Source organism: Oryctolagus cuniculus, chromosome 3, assembly GCF_964237555.1.
Source record: "Oryctolagus cuniculus chromosome 3, mOryCun1.1, whole genome shotgun sequence".
Lineage (NCBI taxonomy): Eukaryota > Metazoa > Chordata > Mammalia > Lagomorpha > Leporidae > Oryctolagus > Oryctolagus cuniculus.
The window spans coordinates 181,905,477-181,924,459 of NC_091434.1; the positions used below are offsets into that span (position 1 = coordinate 181,905,477).

The 18,983-nt window shown below is 46.6% G+C and overlaps 1 protein-coding gene across 1 annotated transcript in view; it reads right to left on the reverse strand.

Moving 5' to 3' along the window:
• Positions 1-18,983, reverse strand: part of MGAM (maltase-glucoamylase) — an 87,187-nt gene that overhangs the window by 35,712 nt on the left and 32,492 nt on the right. Inside the window, exons 26-42 of the mRNA XM_070069891.1 lie at positions 18,838-18,963; positions 17,781-17,909; positions 17,428-17,538; positions 16,907-16,969; positions 13,252-13,386; positions 12,331-12,418; positions 11,480-11,618; positions 10,072-10,205; positions 9,932-9,966; positions 9,723-9,839; positions 9,210-9,358; positions 8,575-8,659; positions 7,397-7,453; positions 4,822-4,946; positions 4,473-4,561; positions 1,731-1,780; positions 1,140-1,307 (exon numbers count right to left, since the gene is read on the reverse strand). Coding sequence (XP_069925992.1) covers positions 1,140-1,307; positions 1,731-1,780; positions 4,473-4,561; positions 4,822-4,946; positions 7,397-7,453; positions 8,575-8,659; positions 9,210-9,358; positions 9,723-9,839; positions 9,932-9,966; positions 10,072-10,205; positions 11,480-11,618; positions 12,331-12,418; positions 13,252-13,386; positions 16,907-16,969; positions 17,428-17,538; positions 17,781-17,909; positions 18,838-18,963 — 1,800 coding nt within the window. The remainder of the gene's footprint in view (positions 1-1,139; positions 1,308-1,730; positions 1,781-4,472; positions 4,562-4,821; positions 4,947-7,396; positions 7,454-8,574; positions 8,660-9,209; positions 9,359-9,722; positions 9,840-9,931; positions 9,967-10,071; positions 10,206-11,479; positions 11,619-12,330; positions 12,419-13,251; positions 13,387-16,906; positions 16,970-17,427; positions 17,539-17,780; positions 17,910-18,837; positions 18,964-18,983) is intronic.

An 18,983-nucleotide genomic window follows, 5' to 3' on the forward strand; every position in this document is an offset into this window, starting at 1 on the left:
CTCCTATTTGCATTCTTAATTTTGTCAGAAAGCCCTCTCCTGAGGTCCCAGGCTGAGAGTCTCAGCCGTGTCCGATGCTCTACCCCTGAGGTTTTGCTCACCTCTTCTCTGAAGCTTTGATTATGCAGTTAACCGTCAGTTAGCATTTCCTGTTTGTGGGTCTGCTTCCCTGCCTCCTTCAAGAGAGTTTCACATGCATAAGTTGTTTCCAACCACCCAAATTCAGGCAAAAGCAAAATCAATTGTATCAATTGTATCGATTTATTTCATAAGCATTATTTTTGAGTGTCTTTTCCTATATGCATCCTTTAAATGGTTCGCACGTTCCCACACGCATAACCATATACTGCCAGGTTTCTAACTTCATAATGTAGTCATCCTTGACATCTGTTGTCAGGACCACATGCCAAATGTGATCAATAAGTCACTACAGCAGAAGATAAAGTTGACTTATTTTCCCCAAATTTGGGAGGTCTCTCATGAACCGTGCAGACCCATTCGTCCCAGTGGTAGGTCACTGGAGTGTCTATAGAAGGGTTAGCTGGAGAAAACACTGCTCATAAATGCTAACTGCTTGCAAGTTTTCCAAGAGTTTCAAGTCTCAAGATAATCGATGAAAATCCATTTTAATATTAACACTTAGCCAAATACTCATCCGTTAGATAGGATTGTCAAATTGCTGTTCCTGAAGCATTTCTTAAACAATGTATGTATCTGAGTATCATCTATCTCATGTCTCAGCACAGTGTGTTTAGAGAAGCACTTCCCAGTCTTAACTCATGGGGCTCCTACCTTCCACCCTCACCTTTCCAGCATCAGCCGGCAGATTTCAGGTCCTCCTTTGCTCTAATTCTGTTCCCCACTTTCCTAAGCCTGCTTGTCTGTGTCCCATAATTTCCATTGCTTTGAATGTACAGTCGGACAGAGCAGAGTATTGGGGGCGGGCGGGAATGGAAAGCCCTCTGTGCCTTGCTGCCATCTCTCAGCAGCTCCCGTTCAGCTGACCACCTCCTCGTCCCCTTTCTCCTTCCCAAGCCCATGACCTCCCCATTCAGGCTACAGCTCTGGGCTGTCAGGAACCCGGGCAACTTGGGCAAGCAGGAATTCCTGGTAAGTCATATCAGTAAGCTGGACTTTACCTTCAGGTTATAATCATAAGTGATTCTAGGAGACATCTGGCTCAGGACATCATTGTGCTTCACCGTCACATTGCTAGGTTCCTGCGTCCCAAAGATTTTAATCTCCTTAAATGTTAAATTATTGGGGTCCTTGTAGCCTGATTGTGAAACCTTCACATCCAAGCGATTCTGCAAAAGAATCGAGGACAGTTAGACACAAAGGTATGCACGTCACACACAGATTCTCAAGTCACTCGAGTGTTTAATCCTAGCACTGATACCCCTGTGCTGAGCATCTCTGAGCTCCACTATGTGGGTTCAAGGAGTGCAGATTATGCTTATGACCTCAGTGCAAAATAATTCAAGAACAAGCAAATCTTACAGAAGCTCTCATGAGAAACGCTGGCTGGTTTGATCTATGTATACTCAGATCATTGCCTTCTTTTGAGGGCATGGTTCAATCCATTGGAGGAACTTAATCAAAAATGAAATGTACTCAGCTACAGCCATAAGTCCATGTGAAGTTTCAAATGTAAGTACACACATATAAAGGCACATATGTGCTAACGATCAAAAACCTATACCTAAGAGTCACAAAAATTGATTACTCACTTGGATGACGGAAAACTCACATAAAATATAAACATTATTGGCCACAGTATCTGAAAAACAATAAAAACATAAGTCAGATTGGCCTGCCTACTACAGAACAGAGGTCAACCTGCCTTTCTGGCAAGCTACATCTTAATGATCACAAATGGTAGCATTTCTTTCTCCTTTGTGGCTGAACAGTATTCCAGTGTGTGTGCGTACTGCAACCCATCCATCAATGGAGGTTATCTCGGCTATCGTGAACAAGGCTACAATGAGCACAGAAGTGCAGATGTACCTCAAGATACTGTTTTCATGCCCTTTGGATGTGTGCCCACAAGAAGGACTGCTGGGTTGCTTGTTAGACTTATTTTTACTTTCTTGAGGAACCTCCATTCTGTTTACCATAATGGCTGTACCAATCTACATTCCCAGGAACGTCATACAAGTGTTTCCATTACTCCATACCCTCACCAACACCTGCTATTTCTTGTCTTTCTTTAGCAGGGGTGAAGTGATATTTCGTGGTAGTTTGTGATTTGATTTTCCCTGTTGATTCACAATACTGAGCATATTTTAATGTACCTGTTGGACATTTGAATGCTTTAAAAGAAAACCATGCTTGTGTCCATTTTTTAACTGAGTTATTTGGTTTTTTTTTCCTATCGTGCTGCATGAGTTCCTTATATACTTTTTGATATTAATTTCTTCTCAGACACAAGTTTAAATCATACAAATACTTTCTCCCATTCTCTAGGCTGCCTTTTCACTTTACTGGTATTCTTCTTTTGCGATGCAACTTTTTTTTTCTGATGTGTTCCACTTGTTATTTTTCCTTTTATTGCCTGGGCTTTTGGAATTATATGCAAAAAATCATCGCTACGTGCAATGCCAAGGAACTTTCTTCTTTGCAAACTTGAAGTTTCAGAATTTCCCTCCTTACATTTAATATTTTAATTCTTTTCTCACAATAGCCAAGATACAGAAACAATGTGTATGTCAACAAATTAGTGTATAAGCAAATTGTGGTACATACAGAAAATGGAATATTATCCAGTCATACAAAGAAGGAATATTCTATTTCTGTTGAAATGGTTGAGTCTGGAAATTATACTAAGTAAAATATGCCAGACACAGAAAGATGAACACAGCATGATGTCCTTTATATGCAGAATCTAATATGCTCACAGGAGCACATGGCAGAAGGGCTGTTGTCAGTGACTGGGAGTGTGGAAATGGGGAGATGATGATTAAAGGGTAAAAGCATCAGTTATAAGATGTGCAAATTCTAGTGACCTAAAGTGCAGCAATGGTGGCAAATGTATTAACTAATTTTATTGTGATAATAATTATTAATGTGTTTTAAAGATTTATTTATTTAGAAAGAAAGTTTGGAATGGTGCTGTAGGATAGTGGGTAAAGCCTCCACCTGCAGTGCCAGCATCCCATGTGGGCACAGGTTTGACTCCTGGCTACTCCACTTCCAACCCAGCTCTGTGCTATGGCCTGGGAAAGCAGTAGAAGATGGCCCAAGTCCTTGGGCTCCTGCACCCATGTGGGAGACCCAGAAGAAGCTCCAGGCTCCTGGCTTCAAATTGGCTCAGCTCCGGCCGTTGCATCCATTTGAGAGGTGAACCAGCGGGTGGAAGATCCCTCTCTCTCTCTCTCTCTCCTTCTCTCTCTGTATAACTCTGACTTTAAAATAAATAAACAAATCTTTAAAGAGAGAGAGAGAGAGAGAGAGAGAGAGAGAGATACACAGAAAGAGGGAGAGACAGAGGGGAAGATCTTCCATTTACTAGTTTACTCCACAGAAGTCTGCAAAATGGCCAGCACTGGGCCCGGCTGAAGCCGAGGACCGTGAGCTTCATCCAGGTCTCCCATGTGGGTGGCAGGAGACCAAACACTTTAGTCACTTCCGCTACCTTTCCCAGGCCATTAGCATGGAGCTGGATTGGAAGTGGAGCAGCCTGGACTCGAACTGGCTTCCATATAGGGAACCAGTGTCACAGGCAGCAGCTTCACCCACTGTGCCACACAGCCAGTCCTCATTATAAATGTTTACGTATCAAACTGGCACATTGTATACTTAGAATACATTCAGTATTACTTACTAATCAAATATTTTAATTTAATAATTAATGGGGTTTCTTTAAAGCAATGTTCTTGAGAATGACAAGATTACAGAATGAGTCCCCAAAACCAAGCCACTGCTTTTCTGTCTCCACCCTAATGCCGCTTGGATAAGATTCCGTTTCAAGTGCTTTCCACACATGCACCTCCGGTACTTCCTAAGCTAGAGCCCAAGGAATTGCTAGTTGACTGGAGTCAGAAAACAGTGTGCTGGAACACATGGCTAGAAATATGCACACCAGAAGGGCATATTCAACTGCCCCATAGCATGGGTCTGTTCTTCATATCATCAACATTTATAGGAATGACCTTGAAAACATCTTTTCTAAGTGCCCAGTGGCCATAAAATGGGAAAAAAATCCATTCTGAGTATAAATGAGTGTGTGTGTGTGTGTGTGTGTGTGAGTCACTGGCCACTGGAGGGAATTCCAGCACACTGCAACATGTTTTCCTTCCATCTGTGGTCCACCTAAAATGCCCCTGGAATGGCGTCCAGGAATAAAATTCCCTGCAGTGCCCCTAGCTATTGTGTCTGCTGTGACTTCTCCACGGCTGAGGACCTGTAGCAGCAAAGGCCCATAAGGCAAAGACGCAGGCTTGGAAACAGAGGTTTTATCATCACATGCTCACCTCTGGTGTCTCCATCATCCCAGAACAGTTCACCTTTCGCTTCTTTGTTCTCATCCAGGGCGATGATAAGACCAAGAGGGTTCTGCCGACTGTGGGAAACACATTAATGCGGGAAATAAATATAGAGGGCTCAAACGATTGTTTCCAAATTTACCTTGGAATGCTTCATCAAAATTCAAATGGGAAAAGTTACTATCAGTAGATGCGTCTTTCTCTGGTGACAATAGTGTCACAGGAGATAGAGATGTCCTAACCATCACCAGTAGGCGTCCATAACTCCACACCGCTGGGCTTCATTACAGAGCGGTGCACTAACTGCTGTGGAGAGGGGACCCCCGTCCACGCTCACCTCTGGTTGGTGTTCAGCGCAGGCTCCTGCCAGGGCAGGATGTAGCCGCCACGGACATGAAGGTTGATGTAGTCAAGAGGGGCGGGCAGGACCTTCCACTGGGCCTTTGCATTAACATCCGCACCCTGTGGGCAGAACAGGAGAGATGAGAGGGAGCCGGCACAACACTGTGTTTTGCTAGACATCTCCAGGCCTCTGAACCTGCTGCCTGCTATTCACCCACCAGCACAGACCTGTCACTTTCCACCGTCACACAGCTGCCAGATGGAATCCTGGGATTCTTAGTTCACGTGACATAAAGTGTGCCCCTTTAGCATGAGTCCCAGCCACCCTCACTCCACAGACTGTGTCACGAGGCAGATGGGGCATTCACTTCTTGTTGTCTTCTTGTACATCCTCCACAGTGGTACCCGACACTTTCTCTTTCTCCAAGAGTCTGTTTTATCTGCATCTCTTCTCTCCCCCGCCACCTCCCACCCTACTTAACTGACACCTTGACTCCAACCTCACAGGAAAGATCAAGGTGAGCTGACAACTTCAGGAGCCATTATCTTAACCTGATACACCTGCCTTTAGTTTGACTCACAGGTGAGAGGGGCACTCTCCCCCAGGGCATAGACCTGCTTCCTAAGGGACCATCCTGCTGTATTCTCCCAACTAGAGCAGACTTCAGAATCAGCACTTTCACATTTGGGGCCAGGGAACTCTGTTGTGGGGCTGCCCTGCGCCCTGTTTGATGTTCCGCAGTATTCCCAGTGTCTACCTGCTGGATGCAGAAGCAAACCTCCTTACCCTGTTGGGACAAGAAAAAATGTCTCCAGGCATTCCCCAATATCTTTTGGTGGGCAAACTCCCCATACTTGAAAACTGACACCATAGAGGTAAGGAGTAGTTATGGCTGACAAGTACACAGCTGTGCATTACTGCGTTCTAATAAAACCTTATTTACAAAAATAGGCGACAGCCAGATTTGATTGTTGTCCACAATAATGCATCGATCCCAACCATATATTCTTAATTTTAACTAAACATCAGAATTTTTCTTCTTTTCTAAATGGCTCCATTACATCAACTTTCAGATTTTTGCAGAATGATTTCATTTTCATTTTTACTTTGCAGGATTACTTTTATCTTTCTCTCTTCAGTAAAATGCTGGCTGAAGAAAGCTATCTTCTATTTCAAAGTTGTATACAAAACCAGTCATTCCAGGATATATTTTTAGTAACTCTACTATATTACTTTTTTTTTCACGAAAACAATCACATCTTTTCATTCCATTTTCCCACATACATTCTGACATACACTTATATTAGTGTCTATGACAAGCAAGCAGTGGCTCCAGATTTGTGGTGTACTCCAAGGGAACATTTCCAGTATTCCATCCTCCAGAGCTCAGTGAGGCGGCTTGTGGCTGAGCAAGGCTGAGACTAGACTGAGGCAAAGGGGGTCAAGGTAAAGATAAGGCAGCCTTCACTCCAGGTCTCACAAGGACAGGCTCAGCCTTGCACTGATGCTCCTCCTTAAACTGCGGGTGACAGTCCAGGTCCACACCTGGGAACCCCAACGCTCTCAACAGGACTGAACTTCAGCGAATGGCAAGACCAGCCTGCAAACTCGGGGCTAAGGTTAGGGACACTTAAAGAGAGTTGGCTGCTCCCTCCCAGATAAGCCTGGTTGGAAGCACTCAGCAGAGTCTGACTAATGACAGATGCAGACGACCAACAAGAAAGGGGAGTCAGGGGGGCTCAGCTCCCTGCTTCTCCCGAAATTGCCCAGTTTTTACCCAATCCCACCACATCCCCTTGGATGAGAAGGCCAGGACATGCTCTGCTTTTCTTCCTGTTGTATTCCCAGTCCTTAGAAAGCAGGTAGGGGACTCCTGGTTAGAGGACAAGGAAACTTTTGGTTCTGCCCCAGGAACCAAATTCTTTCTTACCCATGTCCTGCAAGAATAGCCCAACATCACTAAGAAAACACAATAGCCCTGCGATGATGCTATGGTGAGCACCCTGTAGTCTTCTCATTGCTAAATGTACTTGCACAGTCAGGCTCACACGGCTTGGGGCCTACACCTCTGCGAGCATTTTACACGGAGCCTCATTCTTGCCTGTGCTGTGTAACTGTATGGAGCAGCCCTGCCTTGGGAATCTATGCTACACAAGACAACACTCAGTCAAAGGCAGAGAAGGAAAGGCTATTATCAAATTACAGAAGGGAATATAAACAGAACCTCTAGTTTACATACAGTATTAATTGCTCACTAGAGTCTGTGTTTATAGACTTCTGTGAACAGTGATGGTACAAGGAACGAGGAAAACAGACAGGTAAAGAGCTCTCCTGGAAGCCAGGTGCTGAGTGAGCTGCTTCAACTTGGGTTTCACCGCACTGGCCTGCAAGGAGGGCAGTGGTCCTACCCCGCCTGGAGGGGAGAAAACCAAGGGGACGGGGTTGGAGGGGATAAGGCCGGTCCCACCACGTGGGATCCAGAGGCAGCATTTCACCTGGGGTCTGTCCCACCTGAAGCTTCTGCAGTCTACCGTTTTCCCAGACTGTATACATATTTAGAAAAACTTACCGTGTAGTAGTCATACCAGCGGGCTTCAGGGAAATATGCGGTGACTTCTCTGGCGTTCTGGAATTGAACACAGACAAGGTGTGGGCTGTGGGCACAGTTACCTAGGGCAGAGTAGCCAGTTTGCAGAGGAAAGTGGTGAAAACCATGGTGATGGCCTTAGACCTACTTCCTCATCCTGTACAGCTCAGCAATGCAAGGAAACTTCCTTCCCTTCCCCTTCACAAACAGGAGAGATGTGTGCCCTATATACAAGTAGCTTCCATACAGCCCTTTCACCCTACCAAGACGGCAAGGAAAAAACAGCCACTTGCCTATAGATTTTCCCCAATCCTTCACTGAAAAGACAGAGGGAGAGAAAAACATTGGAGGTATAATAAGACTATTTTAACTAATTTTTCATTTCAGAGGCAGAGAGAAAAAAAGAGACAGAAACAGAAACATCCTCCATTGGCTGGTTCACTCACAAATGCCTCAACAGCCCAGCAGGACGAGCCGAGCTCAGCACCCTGGGACTCAGCGGAGTCCCGCTGAAGCAGGCAGAACACAAGTGTCTGAGCCATCGCCAGCTGTCCCGCAGAGCGCACAGCAGCAGGGGTCTGGATGTGAAGAGGGCATCCCAAGGGACATCCTGACTTCTGGAATAAATGCCTGCTCCATGCAGGTGCAGGAAGAAGTGTGGACACTGTATCTAGCTGGAATTTCAATAAGAAGCTCAAGGACCAAGCGGAGGTATGGAGAGGGCGCTTCTCCCCAGAGGGCCTGCACTAGAAGGCAAGAAAGGGCCTGACAGCAACCAGTGAGAAGCGTCTCCTGCAGGCACTTCTGACGGAAAGCTCTGTGTTGACAGCCGCAGAGGAAGAGGAAGGTAAGGAGCTGTTTACGTCACTGCCCTCATCGGAAGCTGGACTCCTCATTTGTACAGGGAGAAATGATTGTATCTGCAAATACGTAGAAAATCGCTCCTATTCTTGATGTCCTAGGAACTGGAATTGCTTTGCTAATTATAAACACAAAGGACCTGAGGCCCGGGGTCCCTGAGTGACAGGCTCAGGAGAACAGGAAGAGACAGAGGCAAAACAAGAAGCAGGTGTCAGGACCCGGCACCAGGCCTCTTCTCCCCTCCCTGTTCTCCAGCCTCACAGCCAGGACCCTCTGCCCACCAGAGGCCCCCTACTCACAGGCTCCAGCACAGGGCTGACCAGGAAGGCCGGGCCCAGCAGGAACTGACCGTCTATGTCCCAGGTCACCCGGTCTGACACAAACCTGGAAATGACATGGAGGTGCCACAGTCACAGCCCAGCCAGCCCAGCCCAGCCCTGAAGGAAGTCCTCAACTCAGACCCACGTCAGGAACCCGCTGTACCTGAGGATCCTTACTGCTGGCCTAGGCCTGGCTCACTCAGGAACACACAGGCCCACAGCCATCTGTCCTAGGACATGCTCATCAAACCTCAGAACGGGGGAGAGTTAGCTGTTATCTCCTATAAACTACTGCCTCACGACTTTGCCATGGCACACACTAAATGCAAGCAAGGCCCTCATTCTTCATGTTTCCCCGGGAATATGCCTTCTTGTGTGACCTGAGGCCGCTGGGACCTGGGACAACTCATCACTGAATAGCTACAGGTGCCAGGAAGGTGTTGGCACAGCCAAACTCGAGACAAACAATCCTGTGCTGGAGTATATTATTTTCCCATTTCAGAAGGGACCTTCATCACCAACAGCATACACAACACAGTGAAAAGGCATCCCCTGGCACCCTAGAGAAGGCAGGAAGTCACCCACCACTCACTGAGGTCCCACTAGACACTCACTCGTGCAGGAGAGGCCGCACCACAGTGCTGCCCTCCACGTGGGCCTTGTACATCAGGGTGTAGAGATAGGGCAGCAGGGTGTATCTGGTCTCCAGGACGCTTCTGGAAAGATTCACAAAGGTGGCGTTCCAGGACACAGGGTCCTGTCTCTGCAAAAGAGGAAGAGGACTGTGAGGAGCTCAGCCTAGGGGACGTTGAGGAAGTCACTGAGAGCTTATTCCTGATGGGGACCACACACAGCCACACCACAGATGATGCCCGAGTAAGTCACGGAATATTGCTAACAGACTGGAAGAGCACATAGTGAGATTTCCCATAAGGCATTCTTCTTGGGATGCACTGTCTAAATAAAAGGGTAAGATAAAGAATATAGGTAAGTACAGTTCATACAGACACAGGGTTGAATAATCTAAAGATACCCCCAGTGAAAACCGACTGAAGAAATTGTAGCTCACAAATGGAGGGCGCCTTTCACACCACACACAACACTTGAGGGAGCAGCGAATGCCCTACCTTGGTCCCAATGGTGTTGTGGTTCCTGGAGAAGGGGTAAAAGGCCCCCAGCTGCGTCCAGCGAGCACACATCTCATATTCAGCGTCTTGAAAGAACCCACAGATGTCTGCTCCTGTCTGAACCGAGAAGCAAGAAAAGGGGCCTGCTGAGGGTTTCTGAACGCTGGCTCCAGCTCCCAGGTCACCAGGAGGGATCCAGGGACACTTACATAGGGAATGCCAAAGAGGCTGAACTCCATCATGCCTGCAAAGGGAACCACAGCGGGGTGAGACCAGGCCCTGAGCCCTGCCTCCTCCCCCCTCACCGCCCCCTCCCTGCCAGCAGGGGCCCTGGCACAAGGCTGCACACCAATGATAGACTTCCTCAGCTGGTCCCACGCGGCTGTGTTGTCTCCCAGCCAGTGTCCACCCCAGCGGCCAGAAGAGGGGAACGTGGAGCGGGTGATGACGATCCCTCGCTGTCCCGTCACCTCCTGCACGGCTCTGGTGGAGGGAAAGGAGGTGAGTTAATGACAGAAAATATCGCTAAATATTGCAAATTTGCTATTTCTTTACTCAGTGCATTCATGCTCCATATAATGTTCTTCCAATCAGTCATGGCTCAGACTCACAATGGTGATCCCATAAAATTGTAATCGAGTCCAAACTTCCTGTTTTCCAGTGATGGGATAAACATGGTTAGCCACAGAACAACACCTTCCATGTGTTTGTGATACTACAGGCGTCAGCAAGCCTACTGCACTGCCATTCAAATAAAACATGGCCCGCCCACAATTACATACAGTACTTTATACTGCTTAGTGCAAATGAATGCCGTTGATGTACCTCTTTCATATTCTATACAAAGTATTTTAGCATTATTTTGAGTAATGCTTGTAAAAACTAGATTTACTATAAAATATATGTGATTCTACGCCTGCGGCCGTCCTGTGTTCTCAGAGTTACTGCGTCTGATGACCGCAGCAGGCATCACAGTGAGTGACTGGCCCACGTCCTCAGCTCCGCGTGGACGACTCTGGAAGGCTCACACGGTGATGTCACCGGCTCCCAGTGCATTTTTCAGAACATATCTCCATGACTGCACCGGGCTTTGTGTACTGGTGGAGGGAGGATGAATTCTCTTACACAATTTTTCTTAGGATAATTTGTACTCTCATTGACCTCAGACACATCTATGTGCTAATTCCATAGAGCATTCATTGACAACCCAGAAAGAATGGCCAAATAAAGAAATCCCTACAAGAGGATTCAAGTTTGAAATAAAGGGGATACCCTGTCCTCTGCATTCCCTGTGCCACTGGTAACTATCATTAAGGAAGCACCTAGGAATCAAGGAATGGAACTGAATACTTACAGCTAAAACTTATGAGACATAAAAATATCCTCCACTTGATACACTAAAATGAAACAAGTGTTTGAGAACAAGTTCTACTGTGAACTCTCATAATACAACTCTGAGGACAGAGGTCCTCCATAGGAAGTTAGTGCCCAGTGACTCTTGTTAATTTAACAACAAACACTCTTATGTATGATGTCAGTAATCACCTGAGGCTCTTGACATGAGCTCTCTAGGCTACAGAAGCCTTTTGAATCCACAAACTCCATCAATATTTAGACAGGACCATAATCAAAGTGGAAGTTTAGAAGAATTGCTACACAGTAGCTTCATCCATCACTGGAATTGCTACACAGTAGCTTCATCCATCACTGGCCGTCCTGCAGGCTGTACCCAGTGGAGAAGGGAGACAGTGACTCACTCGTAGGTGGGTCTGGTCTGGGACCACCCATACAGGTTGTGCACGTCGTAGTGCCGCACACGGGAGCCATCTGGCAGGATCTGCTCGCTCTCCATGCACAAGGTCTTGCTGTTCAGGCCCGTGCCCCTGGACTCCAGGTCTGGGGGAGAAGATGCAGGGATGTTAAAGCCAGCTCTGATCCCAAGTGTCTTGTGCTTCTCTCCAAGAGACTGGATCCTGGGTCTTGAGATAATTTGACCTCTGATGAGTGCCTTTCCCTGTCTGCAAGGGTACGCAGCTCTGAGCTGCAATGTTACCTTTAGATACATTCAATATCTAGTTCACTGGAGAAAGCAGGGATTGGGGAAGAGCACACAGTTGTCAAACAGTGCATGACTGTCCCTGTTCTAGGTTTTTAATGTGTAAATCATTTATCATAATTCTTATCAAAATGTTATGAATATAACACTGTCAGCAGCAACTTAGGTTTTACAAATTAAGATTTGGAAACATCATGTAATCTGTGGAAAGTCACATAACCACAGAGAGAATGATCTCTGAACAAAAGTATAACTCCAAAGTCTACCCACTCTGTGATAAGGGGGACATATTACTTTGTGACAGCAAATTCCCCTGAGAAATCTAGCTCAGGAGTCCTTTGGAGACTTTACCACTGCTATGTGCTTTCTGAAAAAAATTGAGAAACTACTCAACATGCCCAGGGATTTGCACACCCCACTGGGTGTGAAGTGCTTGAAGTACATTTGTCCCCGACCCCCCCCCCCCAAGAAACCACAGCACAAATGAGAGAACCCCTCGACCCGGCTCTCAATGGCCGTGGCTCTGCTGGCGAGGGGGCCAAGGGTCCTTACGTGGCATGTAGGGCGGATGGTTCAGAATGGGATCCGTGCAGCCTGCAGGAACTGCCCCGTTCACAAAGCTCGCTGGTTCATTCATGTCCTAGAAATGTCAACACAGACACCGCTTACTTCTAAGATGGCTATACCCTGTCAGTTCAGAGACAAGTCGGTAGTGAATATGCACTCAACATCCAGTGACTGAGGCTGGCGCTGTGGCGTAGTGGGTAAAGCTGCCACCTGCAGTGCCGGCATCCCATATGGGCGCCAGTTCATGTCCTGGCTGCTCCACTTCCAATCCAGCTCTGTGTTATGGCCTGGGAAAGCAGTAAAGATGACCCAAGTCCTTGGGTCCCTGCACCCATGTTTTTGGGAGACCTAGAAGAAGCTCCAGGCTCTTGGTTTTGGATCACCCCAACTCTAGCCTTTGCAGCCATTTGAGGATCAAACCAGTACATGAAAGACCTCTCTCTCTCTCTCTCTATCTCTCTCTATCTCTCCCTCCCTCTGCCTCTCGAACACTGCCTTTGAAATAAATGGATAAATAAATTCCTGTAGATGCCAAGCCAAGGAGGATAATCAAATTCCAGTAGGAAGCGGCTAGAAAGAACAAGAATGACTGCCATGGTGATATTTAAAAAACAAACAAACAAAAAAAAAAAAAAAACCTCCATGAGGGTGTGAGGAGGAAATGAAAGTTCCAGGAAATTTATTGTAATTGCTTCTGAGGTTTTACAGCCAGAACCTCAGGCAAGGTACAAGGTACAAAGGATTTCAGGACTGTGCAATTCCTGGGTGGAGGAAGTGCTGTCTAGTATGTATAAATTTTTCTTGGAATATTATTATCATTTTGTTATAGTTCAGGGATACATATGTTAAGGCACAAAGAGACAGACACACACTGATGCACGGGAATACACACACACACTCTCTTACAATCCATATGCCGTCAAACTTCAAACTCTTCTCCGGACTCTGTGGATTGCTGTACATTTCTTCAATTTCCCTTTTCCACCAGCTGGCAGTTGAATTACGGAAAAAGTCTGGGAAGGCCACATAAGCTCTGTATTGCTGTAAACATTAAATATAGTCACTTATCCTATTTGAATAACAGATAGGCACTTGCCGAGAACTCATGCAAAGTCTTGAACCACAGAAAGATACTCTGATCCGAGCCTAAAATAATGTTCTCTATTCATTAGGAAAACAGTGAGTATAAGGCAGGGGAAGTGGAGCAAACTGCGACTCCCCCGGGCATGCAGAAAGCATCCATAGACTCTGTCCTCTTCCCACCAGTCTACACCCTGAACCCTCAACTTCTGTCCTCCCATTGTCTGGGAACTCACTGAAGGCAAAGCGAGAGCCACTGCACCTGCAGCCCCACAGGGCAGACATCACACACTCAACCACGTGACCCTTGAGGATGCACCTGTGTTTGCTCAGGTGTCGGAGTCACAGGAGAACTGCTTGTGGGTGGAATCCAACTGGGCGGACTTTAAGCGGAAGCGTAACCCACCCCCTTTCTGTTTGTCTTCCTTCTATAATAAAACCAATCTCTTTATTTTAGCCTGAAAATTGGATCCAAAAAAAACCTCACTTTCCAAAATTGCCAGCACAAAGAAGCGAGAAATGTTTGAGGAGATAAATGCTAATAACCCTGATCCTTCATGACAGAGGTATACCAGTAACACATTGTTGCACTCAACCCTGTAAGTCTGTATTATAACTATTAGGATTCAACTACAAAGTAAATTTAAAAGTAATCTAACTACTTAATATATTGTAAACTTTGTGAGAGCAAGAGCCTTGTCTTACATCTTATGATTCATCATTATATCCCCCCAAACTTTTTAGCTCAGAATTTTCATAAAATAAACATTCAGGGTTTAACTGTGAATGCTCCACACTTATCAGCAGCAAACATCCCCACGTTCCTCTGTGCGTCACATCACTGCAGAGAAGGCTATGCTCCTTTGCATTTCTCAGAAGACAGCCTCCTCTACGTTACACATTGCAGTTTAAGGGCTAAAGAGTAAAATCATGCAGGATAACTGCATTTCCTATATACAACAGACAGAATGCAAAGGGGAACTCATGTGTCCAGATAAATGACACAAAAAGGAACACAAGGAAAAGGACAGAAAAGGATTGGTAGACACAAAACTGCCTCATGGAGGAACAGGGGTATGCACGCACACTGGGATTCCTAGGGGGCACAGCGGGGATGCACTTGTGGAAGGTGGAGGTGGAGATCACTGGACCACACCCAGAGAACTTCTCACCAGACACAGACAGCTCTGGCTCAGCCAGGACTAGAACAGCAGGGAAGTGGAGGATGGAGAATTAGAACAAAGTCAGCATCAGTCATGGTTGAGTCAGAACTGTATCCCACGTGGTGGTCATGTGGGAACGTAGACCAGCCATGATTTATTAACCCCATAAAATCTGAATCTCCTTAGTCATGCAACCAAGAACATTCTACCATTCCCAAAAGGGCTGGCTTTGCTTCCCTCCAGCCTATATTCAACTCCTTCCTATCATTTCTGCCCTCACTAGCCATGATCTCCAGACTCCTGTGGGTGTGGCCCAGGATTGCTAATCACAACCCACTGTGTACCACCTGTGAAAATCCTGGAGCTCACCCCAGACTGTGGGGGATTACTGATAACGTTATTTTAGTGACTGATAAATTCTTATGAGCTGCCTAATGGAATCTATGATCCCATAACGAGGACACAATTGACATTTAGGCCTAGGGACTTATTTCTGGAGAATCCACTGCAATGTAAGAGCTGTGGGCCTCCCTGGCCATCCCCCAAGAACAGCCATGGGTGTTCCCCAGTCGCTGAGATAACCCACACTGCAAGTCTCCGAATGCCCTCAGACTAGCAGTACTGCCCCAGCGGCTCGTGACCTGCAGTGTTCACAGTAGTAGCCAGCCTCTTAATTGCTGAAATGGCCTCTCTACCAATGCAAACGTGGAAAAGTCAGGGAGCGCACGGCCCCAACATGTGCAGCTGTCTGAACCACTGAACATCAAGCAATCTTCCATGAGAAGTGATGGGGAGAACTTAAAGCTACATCCTTTACATTACATACTTCCTAGAAAGATGACAGATACATAGATAGAAAGAGGAGAGAGAGAGGAGTAGGTGGAGAGACAGATCCTTGTTCAGTAATGGACAAGAGGAAAACAACCTTGGTCTGAAGGTGACTCATCCATATCCAACATGGAAGTCTGCCCCAGCTGATGCGTATTATTCCCACGGCCCCTAAGGCCATAAAACAGATACACGGTCAAGCAGCCTTGTCCCAAACGCAATTTTGTCATTTTGCATCTGCAGTGCAACTGCTGCCAACTCTGGGATGCAGGGGTTCAGAGGTTAACACCACGTTACCTGCATCACGGGCTCATAGCACTGTCCTCTCACTCTGTACTGGAGCTGCACTGAGCCCTTGGTTTCCAGACTACGCTACTTCTGTTTAATATCTGTCTTCTCTTCTACAAATTACCACTTGCCCTGGAAACTAACTCATCTGAATAAGACACGAATATCGTTGACTACCTCCTTCTAGACCCATTTCTGCCTACCTACTAGAATTCCACATTATATAGAATGTGCGCTCTAGCAGGGTCATTGTCCCTGAGTTTCTGGGTGGCTGAAATCTGAATTCAGAGCTGCTGTGCTGTGCTCCCACCATACTAAGATGTATCTGAGTTCTCCTTGATCCTGACAAGTTCCTAGACACTGCAACGTAGGCTACATTGCTGACCACAGAGTCCAGGTCCTTCAAAGCACCCTGGGAAATGAGCCCTTTCATTACACTGCAGCTGTTCTATGGAGGTCACATCAGCTATGCACACTGCTACAATTCCTATCCAGAAAGAACACTCCTTGTGGAGAAGAGCTAAATAACAAAAGGAAGGATCCTTGCTCTCAAGAAGGTTGTGCACCCACACTCTGAGAACCCAACTCACTACTATTAGTAGAAAAAGGATAACAAACAGGGAACACCAGCCATTGTGCACACATCTTGGCCAAAGAATGTAGCTACAGTCTTCCCAGACAAGTAAGAAATTGTGTATTCCATCACCTAACAAATGCTAAGTAAAGCTAAGAAAAAATCATGATCTAGAGATATGGGCCACCTGGGTCCATCACAAGAAAGAGCTTAGTCCCAGAAGAGAGCAAATTTTAACATATGACTGGAAACAGAAGTGAAAGCAAAGTGGAGAGACCAGAGAAGTAGAGCATGAGGAGGGAGAATCCAAGAGGAAAGACAGAGAAGCCTCTCAATGAAAAAAGCTGTAGAGGCAAAAGGACAAATCCCTAAAGACAGGAGTTGGAGGCTGTTTCAAAGGCACCCGTAACAACAGGGTGCTAATTCAGAGACAGGACGGCAATTCTTGGAGGTATCATCCAGGGGGAATTACATGGGTCATTGGAACTTGACAAACCTTGATTTGAAATCACAAATCTGTCAACAACAACCTTAGACAGGGATTTAAGCTCTCCTAATCTGAATTCACATGAATAATAACACCTAAGCACAAGCTTGCCTTCACTAGTATCAACAAGGGATCTCCTACCTCCACTTGACTGTCCCAATCCAGAGAGTTGTTCACAACAACATCAGGGTAATCAGGCCAGACCTGTAGAGAGGAAAATGTTTAATTTCCTTACATACTATTTCCTAAGAAACATTAAGCCATGACCCTAGGAAAAGTAATACTTTGATTATCATGTAGGATGATTCCAGAAAAAAAAGATTCCATGATGTATGTACCTTACTTGAAAAGTCCTCATCTGTATCAACAAATATTGTTTGCAAAAGTGATAACTTTTGACTTCTAAGCCAAGATGTAAAAAGCCAAAAACCACAGGCACAAAGAGACATAGCATGACCCACCCCAGGTTCAGACATAGCATGACCCACCCCAGGCTCAGACATAGCATGACCCACCCCATGTTCAGACATAGCATGACCCACCCCAGGCTCAGACATAGCATGACCCACCCCAGGCTCAGACATAGCATGACCCACCCCAGGCTCAGACATAGCATGACCCACCCCAGAATGGGCACTAGCAGATCACTGCCCAGCTCATACCTTTCCCCACACAATGCCGCCGCCATTTGGGTATTTGATGAAGACGTCGTCCTCCACACCCCGAGTGAAGGCAGGGTAAGGCTGCGTCTCATTGCCAGAGATCGCTGGGTCCTGAAATCAAACCACAAGTCAGCTGCGAAAACCAAAGCTGGCAATGACAAGGACATGAAAAAGGAGAACTCCTGCAGAGAGAAGGCCTTAGGGTCCCCTGGGTGGTAGTTTCTGGACCCCAGGGAAATGCATTTCCTAGTGGGGCTTCCATTTCCCGCTCACTCCATGGAAGGAAGGACAGCACAGGGCCTTCTCCCCCACAGCCCATCAGCCTCCCCACATGACATCACGTGAGCACCAACCAGGATGAGGATGACCCGCATCCCATCGCCACGCAGGCGCTGGATCAGAGCTGGGAGCCCAGCAAACTTGGGGCTGAGGGTGAAGTCCAGCTGCCGCTCCATGTAGTCGATGTCTGAGTACTGCACGTCCTGGGGAGAGACACAGGACCACCGATGCTGCTGCGGTCCAAGCCCAGGCTCCACTAGCAGCCCTCTGCCACGGCACCCTGAGTTACAGACAGCGTCTTTTATGCTTCCACATCCCAGCTTTGTTCACTGCGATCCATTCTCCGACCATTGGGCCCCTCTTGTTCTCCAGTAATGGGGAGAGTTTGTTTCCACAAGCATTTCCTCTGATAACTAGGCCCATGATCCCTACCTTCAACCAGTGATTAGCTCAGAGCTGATGGAGGAGTGGTCAACAGCAAAAGGGCAGAGTTGGAACTTAGAACATACTTTTATCTACACATATGCATGCAATTCTGCAACTAAATTTGTGTTAATTTTTTGATGAAATAAAAGCACTGTTTTGGCAGGGGAGGGGGCTACATCTGGCCTGCAGGCCACACAGGGCCCGTGAAATCATTTGGTCCGGCCCTGCCAAGTAAACCATAGCTGAGACCTGACATACAATAAATCTACAATAGGCTAATTTATAAGTCAATAATTCTGTATGGTTTGTGAATGATGTTATAAATACACAGATGACTCTTGGCAGAAAAGGGTTCCCTGTCCCTGGTAGGGAAACTTTCATTCATATGGGATCACAAGGTTTTTGACTGGATGGTCTGAAGTTGTATAGAAGAAATGGAGAGAACAGCGATGTGGCAGAAAGAGTGCTGGAGCCAACTGTACGCCTTCCTCCTTTCGCAAATCACTAAGTCTTTGAGCTCCATCTGTACAAGGAGACAGGAGCCTCCATGTGTATCACCGTGTTGGGGTGGGGCATAGTGTAGCACTGGATGAGAAAGCACTTAGTATCTTAGAATATCATAACAATCTCAGAAAGGAGTCCGGATACAGAGACCCCTGGGTGAGTGTGAGGTCCCAGCACCAGGCCCCAGCACTGAGAACTTACATAGGGGATCTGGGCCGCCACCATGTCATCATACAGGTTGGCAATCTCCGTGTCATTCTCATAGCCATAGCGACACAGCTGGAAGCCCAGGGACCAGTAAGGCACCATCACAGGACGGCCAATCACCTGGGAAGTAGACACCAAGT